Source organism: Pezoporus flaviventris, unplaced genomic scaffold, assembly GCF_033815535.1.
Source record: "Pezoporus flaviventris isolate CSIRO_AGI_PZ_B2104156 unplaced genomic scaffold, CSIRO_AGI_Pfla_v1 ptg000036l, whole genome shotgun sequence".
NCBI classification, from domain to species: domain Eukaryota; kingdom Metazoa; phylum Chordata; class Aves; order Psittaciformes; family Psittacidae; genus Pezoporus; species Pezoporus flaviventris.
In genome coordinates, this window is record NW_026892584.1 from 38,309,608 (window position 1) to 38,323,890 (window position 14,283).

A 14,283-nucleotide genomic window follows, 5' to 3' on the forward strand; every position below is an offset into this window, starting at 1 on the left:
AATTGCATGCACACTGCAGAACTTAGTGCACTTCCTCCCTAGAGAATGTGAGACTACAAAAGTGATGCCTGTGAAGCTCTCCAAAGCCAACACCCAACATGTCTCAGAGCTTACATTCATCTTCAATACACCTCAACTAAAACTTCCAGAAACCAGCTACACTTGTGAGAAAGGCTGACACTATCTACCCTAGGACACTGATGTCCCCATCTCAACTGTAGGGGCTTTGCCATTGTGCTTACATCACAGGGACCTACCACCATCGGTGAGCAGGCATTAAGGGGCCCTTTCCGGTAGTGGCATGCACTACTACATCTCCCTAGCCCATATAGACCAGGGCAACAAAAGCTGTACATTGTTACAGTTGCTGGCAGGGATTTTGCCAGCACAGCAATGCTATCCAAGAGCATGACTTCCTAGTTAACAAAGCCAGCAATGTTAACAAATTTAACAAATTTAAATTAACAAATTTAACAAATTTTAATAAGCAAATACAATGCTAGCAAAACATTACAGTGTAAACCTGAGTCAAAGAAAGGTATACAGCTGAGGTCATTTCTGCTCAGAGAAAGGAGAGTGGGAAGAGCAATGATTACTGATGGGTTAACAATGTCACAAGCTCACTTCCCAGCTGCAAATACAGATCTCCTTACCTAGAAACCAAAAGAACCAGATAAATCCATACATGGATATCGTAAGTAACATCCACTTCTCCACTGAATTTCCTCCTACTGCAAAGTGTGGCTCATGAGATGGTACCTCTTGATCTCCCAAGGGAAGGAAAAGTTTTCGCCATTGATCTGCTCAAATGAGTCACCAGAAAAACAGAACTGTGAATCCCAGCATGCCTGCGCTACAGCAGGAAACAGTAGGAAACACATACAGGGCAGAGCAGCTGCCTCAGCATGGGCTGGAGAGCTCTTCCTCTGAAGGAAGAGAAATGAGATGTCAGGAAGCAGGAGAAAAAGTGCAGGCTGGGGACCCCTACACCAACTTAATCCCATTCCTGAAGGTGGTACAAAGGCAGTACCTCTCAGCATAGCTTTCAGCCCCAGATGCCGAAGAAGATAACACAAGAAATCTTACTCAGGATGCACCACCTAGCAGAGGCAGTGTGTCACTAGACACTGTAATATAAATCCTCCTGTAAACTTCCAATATCATTCGCAGCACCAGCCTTCTCGGGTGTCTCTGGATGAAGCGCCATTTCAGCTCTATGTTTAGCACTTGGAGAGAAGCCAGAAAGACTTCCATAACCACTACTGATTTGTTAATCCTTTAATGCACAGGCACTGTTTGTTACTTAGGACGTCAGGTTTCATCACTCCTCAGCATGCTGGTGATAGAACTTCTTGACACCAGACTGCAAACATTATTGCAATGTCAATACTCCCAGGGAGAAAGCCAAGCCGAGTTAAAATGTGACTTTGGTGTTGACAAGCCAGTTTGGCACTGCAGAGTTCAAACAGCCAGGATCACCAGGCAGCTTTAAAAACAGAAGAAAGTTTGCCAGGATCCTATTTGACTAGAGTCTTATCCCAAGATCCGCATAGTAACAGCTAAACACTTTCCAATCAGATGGAGCAAGTAAGAATACAGTAAGTGGATTATACTTTTCCAAGAAAGTGCTGGGAACAATATGTATGTATGCATGTGAGTTTGTGTCTATACAGATTCTCCTCATCTTTCTCATTGAAAGAGAAAAAAAATGAATCTAGGTTTGCAGCATGACAGATTTGGAGCTCAGTATTCCCAAGGAGTTTACCCAGACTGTGGTAGCTTCAACTCTTCTCCTGCTGCCCTAAGGAAAGCTTTACATGATAAAAAGAAGTATTCCTGAGTGTGATCTAAAATAGATCAGATCCTGGTCTTTTTGGAGGGCCATTAAGACATCGCACAGGGGCTGCACGGAAGGTCACAGGCAGGCTGGCATTGGTGCCTGCTGCTGCTGGGGGGGGTGCAACTGGCTTTCACCATAGCACAGAGCTGTTTTAAAATCATTTCCCTCCTGGATTCAAACATCCATAGTGACACAGTCTGAAAGGTGAGGACACCTGAGGAGAGACACACGGAGGAAAAGGCACAGCCTTCCCACCCAGGACAGCAAGAAGGGGAAGGGCTCGTGGGACTGGTTGAGCCCCACGCACCCCCAGACTGACTGGGCTTCATCTTCTCAATGCAGTAAGTCCAGGCAGCTATTCAGCCACTATTAATTTACCATCCATTAATTACCAGCCACTTTTTTTTGACCTTATAAGGCAGATCTGATGCTCAGCTGTGGCAGGACAAAGATGGGCCAAGGGCATATAAAGCCCATTCCTGAATCCATATGCATTCCAGCTACCTACACACAGCCCGTCTGCTTACCAATAGCTCCAATTAAATGGTCTTGGGGTTTCAACTGCCGCCAGCTTTCTCACGGTTGGGAAAAAGACAAAGGGAGTTAAAATTGAATTAGCAATTGATTAATACATGAAGCCACTCGGTAGCTGTTGAGTTGAGCACCCTTTGGGGGCTTTAACGCTTTGGTGCCTTGTCAGTTTTGTTTCACAGCTAGCAATGCCAATGAGCACACTGGAAACTTGGGGTAATTGTCAAAAAAAGCTCACAGTCAGTTTAAAATGTGTATTTCAGTAAAATCAAGGTTTGACAAAATTATTTTACTGACATTTCAGTAAGCATAGATCCTTCATCCTTTAACAGAGATGTTTTAGAAGCATGGATCCTGGAGCAGTCTGTCTTCAGACTTGGTGAAATGCAAAGATCAGCACAACATAAACTGGCAAAAACGTATTTTTAATTTTAAATAATTGAAGGGTTTTTTTTTTATTGCAGTCTTCATAATTGGGAAGAATCTAGAACAAAATGACCATGAAACTCAGTGCTTGAAGTAAGAAGCAAAGTATAGAAAAAACCTTTAAAATGTGAGGGAGGTAGAACATACAACAGTGAAAGGATGCAAAGAACAAGAGAAAAAGGCTAACTTTTCCATCAGTTTAAACAGACAGCTGAATTCAGCAAAGCCACCCCTATCTACGGTAAGCAGTGTTTTGCGGGGGCATCCAGGGGACATACCAGACAGAATGGCTGTTTTCTTCCCGCTGCTTGACATTGCTGTATACAGACAGGTAAGCACCAGGAGTGATCAAAAGCCCATTGGCACGTGGAGTAGACTTTGAAGGGCAGATGCAAGCAAGAAGTGCCAGTTTAGAGAGGTCTGTTCAGATTTAAGCAAGATCTCAAATAAAAGCTGGGAGCCAGCACCGCACAAAACTATTCCCAAGGCTGTCTTTTGACTACAGCCTCCTCTTTTAACAAGATAAAAGTCAATGTAAATGGGCAAGCAAAGACAAAATCCTACAGCAAGGGCATAGGCAGCACCAGACCCTCGCAGCATCCCCTAGAGCAGCAGTAGATCAAGGTGTTCTGCAGGGAGGCATCTCTGAAACAGACACAGACACTAACAGAGGGTTTACTTTTTTCTTTTTTCTTTTTTTCTTTTTTTAACAAAAGGAAACCAAATTTCATCAGTGGGTGCTTGATATGAAAAGTCCATTATGCTCCTCCACTGTTAGGATGTCCACGCCTTTGTGCGTTCAAGTGGGCAGTCGGACACAACTATATGGAAAACTAAGCCACACTAATATCTACAAGGAAATAAAAAACCTACCTGGGAAAGCAGCTTGTTGTCATCCTCCAGCAGTTTCACTTTTGTTTCAAGTTGCCTGATATAGTTGGAAGACGAATCTTTAGGAAAAGAGAAAAGAAACACATTTAAGCTTCTTGTGCTACAGGCAAGTACTGACAGCGACACGTTTTCCCACTCCATGGAAAGCACTGTTGAGAAAGACCAAAAGAATAAAACCCCAAGTGCATAAGGTGAGTAAGGGATTCAGCAAAAAGTGATTTTCACTAAAAGCTGAGATTCAGCAACAGCAACATCTTCCGTGAATTCATGTCAGTGCCACCTGGTTTGGGGGTGAGCGAGCAGAGAAGGAAAGTGAAGTTGAAATACTGTCTTTCATGATTTTATACAAGTAATTTGGCTTTGAAAAAGCCATTCTCGTTCACGTAAAATGTATCAAAATATTCAACAACAGAACAAGATGTTTCCTTTTAGGCTTGAACAAACAACCCCTCCTCACACGTGCCTTTTTTCTTTCAAAAACAACTGAAAACCTCACAAAAATAAGCTGCTGGCACAGCCCTACAAGGAGATCACTGCCACAATTTCCAGTGCTGTAAAAGGGGAGGAACTGTGTACAGCAAGGCCGCAGAGCTGCAGCACGCACACAGCAAGTACCTGCCCAGGACATCTGTTTTTTCTAGTGGAAGCACATAATACTAAACAGAAAAATTCCAGGAGAATAAAATACAGAAAACCCTCACATAAAACAGCAATATTCAACCTTAAAGAATGTAATGGCCAGTTTTCCATTGCAATAAGACAGCAACACCAGATAGGGTGACCCGGTGTATAAGGTAACTTACTGGAGACCTATGTGGGTGGCTTACTGCTCTCCAAAATATCTGATTCTTGGTTTGAAATGTACTTTGAAGCAACACACTTGCAAATTCCAAGGGAAGAAAATAAAGGAACCTGGGAAAACCTTTTCTCCATTTTCATCACAGCTTAGTGGTTTCCAATAGTTCCTTGCAGACATGCAGATGTTTGCAGAATTTCTCCTGCACTTTGGTAGCAGAGGCTGAGAGTTGTTACAGCAGCAGGAAAAAGGTTTTGCAGCTTAAGCGTACAAAACACCCCAAACATTTTCTGCACTGCTAAAGGAGCTCTGCAAAATGGAATTATATTTTACCTCATTTCATTTATCACGGTATGACTGCAAAAGCCACTATTCAACCACAGAGCTTCTCACCAAGCATGAGACAATGAGCAAGAGGGTATTAAGGCAAACAGTGCTGATGCTGGCTGGTGCATGTTGCCGACTGCCAGCACCTTTCAGGATCAGCCCCACCGTGGTTAGCAGGCACCACTGCCTGCATCTCCCAACACGCAAACATGCGCCCATGCACACATATGAAGTTTAGGCTGGCTCTGTGCTAAACAGCTTGTCTTTGCCTTTGCCAGTAGCTGCCGAATGCACTCCAGCACAAGCCTGGATACTGTTTCTTGGCCACTCTGGGGGCAGTTTAGCAGAAGAGCTAGCATGCAGGCTACAGTTAATCACTGAGAGTGCTTTGACCATTCAAGAGAATAATTGGAATAAGCTTGAAAAAATGCTGCCATAAACAAGTGCCAAACCGCACATAAAGGAACAGCAGGATGGATCAAGTCAAGTGCCCATCTAAAGCACAAACACTCTCAGAGGAAACATGCTCCCTTTTTTGTTTGGATTGTTCTTTGTCCAAACTGAGGAAATCCAAACTGTCCTCATGGAAAAGGTTAAGATGACACTGTAGGAAGCTATGTAAGTCCAGTGAACAGTTCAAGTGGTGGTAAGGTTCACAGCAGTATCACCTTCAGCTGCAGGGACCACAAACCGTCCAACCACAACCCCAATATGGGAGGGGTCTCCAGGTCAGAGGAGAAGAGGGCAAACCAAGTAGCTTATATAGGTTATAGGATCAATCCATAGCACCTTCCCTGCCAAAGCCCCGTGCCAACAGCATCATGAATTTAGTCATGCATATCAAAAGGTGGTGAGTATAATGCTGCTGAAGACTGGTGCTTAAGTCAGCAAGATTCAGCATCAGCTTGAACAACTTGCTGAATTAGTAATGAACCTGTCCTCCAGCAGGACAAGAGGGGCTTCAGAGTATCTTAAATGCAAAGCCAGGAGGACCACAGACCCCTTGGTCTGACCACCTCTGTACCCCAGGCCACCACACTTCGTTAACTTACCCCTAAATTGAGTCCAGTAACACTGGCTAAACAGTTCCACGAACAGTCTCTAGGTCTATCTGAAGACAATCAGAGACTCCACTCATGTGCTGCATACAACAGCCTCCATCAGTAGATCTGGTCAGATAAGGTGTCCTTCCCTGCCTGCCCTGTACCTGCATTCTGCCAGGGCAGCAGCAAAGTCAAGTGCTTCTACACAATGAATGCAGTGATCCTGATAGAATAGATCCTGATTTTTATCTCAAAGTACTGGTGCATTCAAAGCAGCTTCAAGGAAGCATTCAAAGTGGTGTCAAAGAAATGCTCCATCCATGCCTGCCTGGGAATCAGAGATATGCCTCTGGATTAAGCACAGCCCCTGTGAGCATAAATTGCACAGGCAGCAACACTTGCATGAACAAGTGTAAAAATGCTAGATAATGCTAAAGATCTCAATGTGATGCCAGTAACAGACATGGACTCCACAAGAACCATAGCCCTGATTAATCCTGCTGCCCGTTAGTAGCCCAAACCCATTTCTCAGGTGGCAGGGAGCCTACTACATGCAGTGATCCCCCTCACCTTTGTATTCTTTTCCCACTGCCAAGTGTTTATATTGTGAGATACCACACCACATCCACAGCAACCAAAACCCAAAAAGCTTATGGGTCTTATTTCTGATGCAAACCAGCTCTTTTCTCACAGTTCTGTGCCAATGGAGAACAGACAAACTGCAGCAGGTCCTCTCCAGCAGCTCTGCATTCAAGCACAGCAGGAAGTTACCCAAGGTAGAGGCTGGCAACCTGAACTTCATGAGCAACCTCTTCAATGTGCTTGTGGTGGGTTCTAGCACTGCTAACACCTAAAGGAAATGTATGTTAAGTAGATGAATGGTGACACAGAAGCTGTTGTGGTCAGGCCCCAAATGCTACAAGGACCGACTGGTTGGTTGATGAAAAGAATAGAGCACATCTGCCAAAGAAAAGGAAATTGAGAGAGAATAATTTCCTCACTTTGGTTTCATATCCCTTGAAAAAAAAAAAAAAAAAGGAGTACTCCTTGGGAAGGCAACCCCTGCATCCCCAGGACACAACAGTTACCACCAGTCCTGAAAGCCTGCTCAGAGATTTACTAGAACTCTTCAAACACTACTGTTCAACCCCAAATCATGTCCAATATCTCACCTCAGTGAGACAATACCCCACAGCAACATAAAATATATGGAGGAAACGAAAGAAAGCAAATGAGGTTTTTTGTCAGCAGAAGATGCTCTGTCTCAGGCAAAGGCTGAGAAACAGCGCTCAGAGCCATCACCATCCTTGCTGTGCCCTCAGAGACTAATTGCCTCCATTTTCTGGACCTGCCTGTGTTGAAGTAGGTGTCAGGTGAGCCATCTGCATCTTGATCTCAGGTTTAAAAACCCCATAACTCTCATGACAGCAGGCAGTAACACTGCCGGGCTGAGCAGTGAAGCCCTACGCTGCGTCTCTCCCATATTAGATCAAGAAACACATTCCAAACATTTTTCTGCCTCTGACCTTCCTCTTATCAGAGCTTCCCTCCTCTCCTGCCTCCCCCAGAGCCATAGGGCAAGGACTGCCCTGCTGACCCACCCAGGAGAGGCAGCAGAGCTGAATCACTGATGTCTTGGACCCCCCCTTATCCCCTTCATTAAAATTAAACAAATGGTCCACATTGCCTTGTCAAAGCCTGCCACACGCTGTGAGGAATGCTCCACCTTCACCAGCCCCAGTGCACTCTCCTCACTGGCAGGAGTAGCTCCCAGACCTGGATGCTGGGGCATATCCACAGCACGCCCACCCAGCCACCACCTCATGACACCGACTTTGAGTCCACCCATGCCTGCTGGAGCCTTGCCACTGACCTGACACCTTGTCCCTAGCCTGGCTGGTCAACCATGCCAGCTAGCTCTAGCAAGTGAACAGGAGGTACAGTATCAGGGAAGCAGACAAGGCCAAGGACACATGGTCAAGGCTAAGCAAGGTGGTCAAGGATAAGCTTTTTGGGAGGATGGTCTGGCAGTCGGTGCCACCTGGGATGCCAACAACACCACATCCTCCTCCAGGTACTCCTCAGGGCCACAAGCACAGCTGCATGAGTAATGGGTGCCTTAGTGGACCAGATGGTACCAGAAGGAAGAAATTTCCCATCAGAACATCTCACCTCACACCCAGCACCCTCCCTGTCACAGCCAACCATCGTACTTGGTACAGAAGAGAAGGCTGGGGAGAGAGACGGCATCATGCCCTGCAGGCTGCTACCTGCAACAGCAAAACGTATGAGAACCATAATCACCATGAGCCATCGATCACTTGTACAGTGCAGATGCTTCAAGCTAAATTGTTCAGAGCTGTAAAACCTGAAGTCCCATTTCTTCACAAAGCCTTTGAAAATCTAACTGAATGTAGCACTGCACATTTTCTCCAAGAGAGGTAGAAGAGTCACATTCCAGCCTAAAAATGAACATTACTGTTATTGTCCGCCCTCCTCGAGATTTACTGTCTTAAATACATACTCCATCTGGAATGGGGTATAATTCAACCTGGATGTAATCTAGCTCAGTAACTTTCTTCCACATAGATAAACCACTTAATACTCATTACAGCTAAATTGAGGAAAGACAAATCACTCTACCTTGTTTTAACTCAACAGCCTCTGAGAGAGCAGGGAACTGCCTGACTCCTGAAGCTTTTTTAAAACATAAATTAGAAACTGTTTCAACAGTGAAAACAAACTTTTAGTCTGTGGAACACAGAACAGTGCCATTTTCAAAGGCACTTCGAGATACTGGAACTGTTCCGATTCTCATCTGAGATATCAAAAGAATGTGTCAGAGGTAAATACTATGAATTATACTATGAATTATATATATTTTTGTTTCCTTGTATGTCATTTCTCCAAACCATAAGCACACAGAGCAGAGGTCTGTGTGCTAGCTACATGGTTGGGATTGAGACACTTTCATTTAAGACCTTTTCATAATGAGGCTTTAGCACTTAAATGAATGTATGAAAAAAATGCAATCCCTTTAGTTAGGGCTGTTCACAGAAAAGATGCAAGAAAAGGTTATTGTAGGTGTTGGTGAGATGAGGAAGCTGCCAAGATCCCTCTGATGGGGTGGGCTCACAGCAGGATGGTCCCTACACCCAGCCTGGGCAATATGAAACAAGTTGGCATGAGCAGACTTGAGCAAACAGAGGTGCCTTAGTCCCCTTCCACACCATCCCACTGAGGTTTGGTTTGTCTTTTCAATGTCTGCTATGCAATGTGATAGGGTGCTGGCTGGCAGGTCAGGACCACGGTGCCCCACTCCAGCACTGTCCTCACATGCACCGCAGAGGAGAATCCTAACAGGATTCTCCATAATCCAAACCCAAGGAGGAAAGATGCAGGAAGGAGTGATGCTCTACCAGGTTAGCAACTTGTGGCCAGCTGCTACCTTCTCCTTCATGTGATGGGATGCTGACATTTTCACTTCCTTCCTTTCCATCAAAGATCATCTCATAAAAAGGCCTTCACTTGTGCTCAATAAAACATTTTACTGTTAGTCAGCAGTTTTCTTATCATACCTCTGCTCTTCAGCACCATATTTCAGATTTGTATTGCTCTGCTGGTTTTGCTTCTTGACACAGACAAGCAGGATGAAAAATAGGCCAGCGCTCTTGTAAGGAAGTTGATTTATTAAGGCAACAGCACTCTTTCAGAGCATCTAGGAAGCAGATGAAACTCACATATCTTCATAGATTGTCATTAAAGCAAATTACTGAGAGATGGACAAAGCCACCACCCTTGCCCACCACCTCACTGACTTACAACTACCTTCTCTTCTATCAGGTCCAGAATACCATACTCTACTAACCCTAATCCTCATGCCTCTCCAGTAGGAGGTTGTGCACAATTTGGGGTCTCCCTTGGGATGAGGTAAGAAAATAAAGCAACAACAAGGTCTATGACAGACAGAAGCTCCTTTTGTAGCTTTGCAAGATATTCTGCAAGCAAACCGTACCAACCTGCTCTACCTCTTGTCCCACCTCCTCATTCACTGTGGATTGTGCAGGGAACAGTTTCCTCTGCACTCTGCTGGGCAGCGTTAAAGAGGTGTCAGGAGGGCACTTACAGAAACAGAACTAAGGCCAAATATCATTATTTTCATAGCTGAGATGATGCAGCACACTTTTACTGAATAGACATTGCATTAGACTATGTTAAAAAACTAAAAGCCCCATATGGAGCACCCAAAGCCACCCATGACAACATCCGTCTTTGTAAGACCTCATTTTTAAGGTGCAGGTGATAACTCAGGTATAGAACAGGTACACAAACGTTAGTCAAAACAAGAGAGAAGTGTGTTACCAGTCCAATCACAAATAGCAAAGAAATCTGGTCTCTAGCAATACACATTTTTCTAACTCTCACAAGGCAGTGGTTACGCACTGGCAATGCGCTGTGCTGCTGCTAAGTGCTGCTCTGGCAGGATGCAACATATGCCACTGCAGCTATTTAATTAACATTTCATAGCAAGCCTGTAACTACGAGCTCTCAAGTTTTTCAAGACCACACATTCCCAACTCAGTTCCAGTTGATTAGGCCTGTCTGGGAGCTTAGCGGCCTCAAGTCAGCCTGTAACTGTTTGATAAAGTCTCTTCTGATTTCAGATTTTATAGCTCCCTATTGTGACTTTGAGCCATGACATCATCTCTACGCACAGCAAAAAATCTGCTCGTGACAACTGTCAACAGGAGCTCAAGATATCCTGATACTGGGATTTCATTAGGAGTTGGCTGATAGGGAAGCAGGAGCATGCGCATGTATATATCCATGTACTGCAGTGCAGCTGGAAAAGAGCTGTCTTGTCCCATCAGAAAGTGGCCAACAGTTTCTCCTTCTTGCTTGGATGAACTTTACATTACAATCTTCATGGGAGCTGTCCTTCTATCACGGAATAGCACAGCAGGAACCACTGGAATCGCTTGCATTTCAGGATGTCTAACCCACTCAACCCATAAAACCTGTTAATGGGAAGGTGGTAAAACACTTTCCAATCCTGTAGTATGATACCACACTTCCCCTCTCCTGGGATGGACAACCAGTAGCAGCTCTTCTGCTGCTGGGAGTGGACAAGGACAGACAGTGCTGCTGTGGCTCTCCAGGGCTTTCCACAGCTCTCTTTGTAAGCCTCCTTGCAGAGATGGCACCTTCACCTGGGTGTACTGTGCAACCATGTAGATGTACTCAGTGAAGGATTGCCTGAATACAGAAAAGACAATTCTACAACAACGTTCAAATCACAGGTGGGTCAGAGCAATTCTCCCTTCCTGACGCTGTAGTACCAGCATGTTGCTATCAGCTTTTCCTAGCTGATATGAAGGGAGACAACAAAAGATGCAGAAGCTGGAGAAAGGACAGGGGCAGATCAGACTGGCTACTTAACATGATACTGCACTCATAAAAACTTGTAAGAGAGGATGCGTATCATCAACAAACTGGAGGCTTTTTGACTGCCTTAGTCAATGTAGCTCCATCCAAAAAGTTTTGCTTCCCCTGTCATAGCTGCACTGTAGGATCTTTGGCTGTCTCCAATTCAGGCAGAGTAAAGCCATAGTCCATTGACCAGTGCCAAAGCAGTGAATTAGGAGATCACCATAATCTTCCTTATCCTGTACCTCTCTGCTATTGCCACAGATGGGCAAGGGCTGATCTACCACTGTATGGCCTAAGCAGGACCTTCAATGAGAGTCTAATTTTAGAGACAGAGAGATAAATTCTCCACTTTTCATAGACCCATGGATTGCTCCTCATTGGTGAGATGGACTCCTCGATGCACAGGAAGAAACAGCCAGACTCTCTGCTCAAAGTTTGAGTGCTACCAGACAGTTGTGATGGACTCTCCCACAGGGGAAGGCAGAGATGCACAGAAAGTTGTCACCAGCACTCATCTGGAGACTGGAGCTGCAAGTTGCTGCTAATGGGATTCTGCAGCTTTAATGATTATGAAAAGGTTAAAATGACCTGCCAGGCACCCTCAGCTGTTTAAGCCTCTTTTCCTTCCTCGTGCTGCTTTAATCTTGATGGCTTGGTCACGTGCCCCAGTCAAAAAAAGCCCCAAAGCCGATTAGTGGCTTTCCACTGCCCACAAAGAACTCAAAACATTTGGGATGGTTTGGAGGCTTCAGGAAGAGTAGCCTGCTTAGCTCCATACCCTCCTTTTGGCAGCACTTTGATGAATGCTGCAGCCTCTAGAACTCACCAAGAGGGTATGGGCCCAGGGGGAAAAGCCCTGAAACCAAGGGGACAGGCTGCACTCATTTCCACTTCCCATCTAGTTACTTAATTCCTTCTTCCCACCTGACAAACCCAACTCTTCCCGCCTGACTTGGGCTACCGCTGTAGCAGTCACTGTCCCATTCTCTACAACAGCAACCAAAGGCTACCTAAACCCATCCCATTGCCAGCATGCTATGCTCAAAGCCTCTGCCAAAGTCAACCTAAACTTTTGAGGCAGCATTCTTCAATTCCTCATACACAGCAGTTCTGTGGAAAAGGATCTTGGGGCTACTGCAGTTTGTAAACTGTTCACAAATCAGCGTCATGCAGGGGCAAAAGCAGTATATCATGATGCAGGAACAAGAGCCATGGATGTAAACAAGGGACATAATCCTCCTTCATTGGTGCTATTAAAGATCCTGAACAGGGATCTGTGTCTAGTTTTAGGCATCATGCTTCAAGACTCATGCGGACTAGTTGGAAGGAATTCAGGAGAGAAATAAGGAGGATCAGAGTGTGGAAAGCATAATCCAGCAGGAGAGCTTAAAGGAACCCAGATTGTTTAGCCTTGAGAAGACCAAACATAGATGTAGTAATCGGTTCAAATATGCAAATGATTGTCAAAAAAAAAGATGAAGTGAATAAATTGTTTTCCATGTCCACACAGGAAGAGCAAGCTCCCTAACAACAAGGGTGTTTAAGGGCTAGAAGAAATTGCCTTGGGAGGTGGTAGAATTGCCACTGAAGGTAGCTTTCATGAGCAGGTTAGACAAACATCTGTCAGGAGTAGTTTAGGTATAGCTGAGTCTGCCCTGAGGCAAAGGGATGGGTTACATGACCCCGAGAGCCTTTCAGTTTCCATGCCTACCCTGTCCACATATCACATGAGAAAATCTCAGGCTATTTCACTTACACTCGAGAAAGCAAGCACCACAATTATTTGAAGGCAAAAATGGAATCACTAAACAGCCTTTGATTGGCATGTCCGATTCAATAAATCTGAAACCATCCACACATTTTGGTTTTCCATCACCTGCAGAAATTCCTACCTAACTGCATGGTGGCTGGCAAAGGAGAAAGCAGGGCTAGCAACACCATGTGGAGAAGAACAAGTGCTGGGGTAGAGCCCTCCAATACTAATGGCATGTTGCAGTAAAAAGGTTATATTGGAAACAGCTGGATGCTTTAAATACAGCCAGTGATTTCAAGAGTTAGTACCTCCACAAAAAAAAAAGGAGAATTCTTATCTTGAAGCATTATCATTTCCAGCTTTTCCAAAGAAATTCATAGTCCTAAATCACAGACGGCCAACATGCATGAGGCTCAGTATGACTACAGTAACAACATATGGTCTCTAGCTGAAAGAGCCTAAAAAAGAGGAGCTCAGTAAATACAGACAAGCTGCAGAATGCCAGGAAACCATGTGGGTTAGGAAATGGCATCAGCAACACTGACAGTCTGACTGCGGCCAGGGCTCCTAGCCACTGTGACAGAGGAAAGGGCTAGAGAAGGCCACAGACACAGCCGTGTTCGTGTCTACGAGTCTTAGGGCAGCACAAGGGAAAGTACAGAGGTGCTAATTTGAAAACTGAGTATGTGGGGAATGGAGATCAGGTTGTCCTAAACTACTGTAATAGTCCAGAGACCCCCCTAATAAGCTGCTACCTTTGTTATCTTCCCCAAAACAACATGATCTTTCAAGATAGGAAGGTAGCTATCAGCAGCACAAATATTCTTGAGTTTGCACTAGTGAAACCAAAAAGAGTTACAAATGAAAGTCAAGTTGGGTTCAGAGCCCCTTGTCACTGTCACAGCCAGAAAGCTCTGTAAAACAGGCTGATCTGCAATGTTTACACACGTAGGTGTCCTGCCAGTTACCTCTTGCAAATCCATCGAAATGAGCGCAAGCATATCCCAGAATCAGCTTCTCGGTTTCCACATGGCACTATTGCCAACACAGCTCTCAGCAAGAAGGAACAGTGAGCATCCACAACCGGTGTTTTTCTCTTTGAACTCATCACAGTGACCAAAGCTGCACAAGACATTTGCCCTCAAATCTGAACCCACCCAAACACATGCAGATTTGATCCCACCCTTGAAATATTTGGCAGGGTTGCTGTAGTTGCAAAACCTTCGCCGTATTTAAAGAGAAACTT

The 14,283-nt window shown here is 44.9% G+C and overlaps 1 protein-coding gene across 2 annotated transcripts in view; it reads right to left on the reverse strand.

Moving 5' to 3' along the window:
• Positions 1-14,283, reverse strand: part of CCDC85C (coiled-coil domain containing 85C) — a 106,878-nt gene that overhangs the window by 36,687 nt on the left and 55,908 nt on the right. For both annotated transcript variants that reach the window (XM_061464007.1, XM_061464006.1), the window contains exon 2: positions 3,671-3,747. In XM_061464007.1, the coding sequence (XP_061319991.1) occupies positions 3,671-3,747 (77 nt within the window). The remainder of the gene's footprint in view (positions 1-3,670; positions 3,748-14,283) is intronic.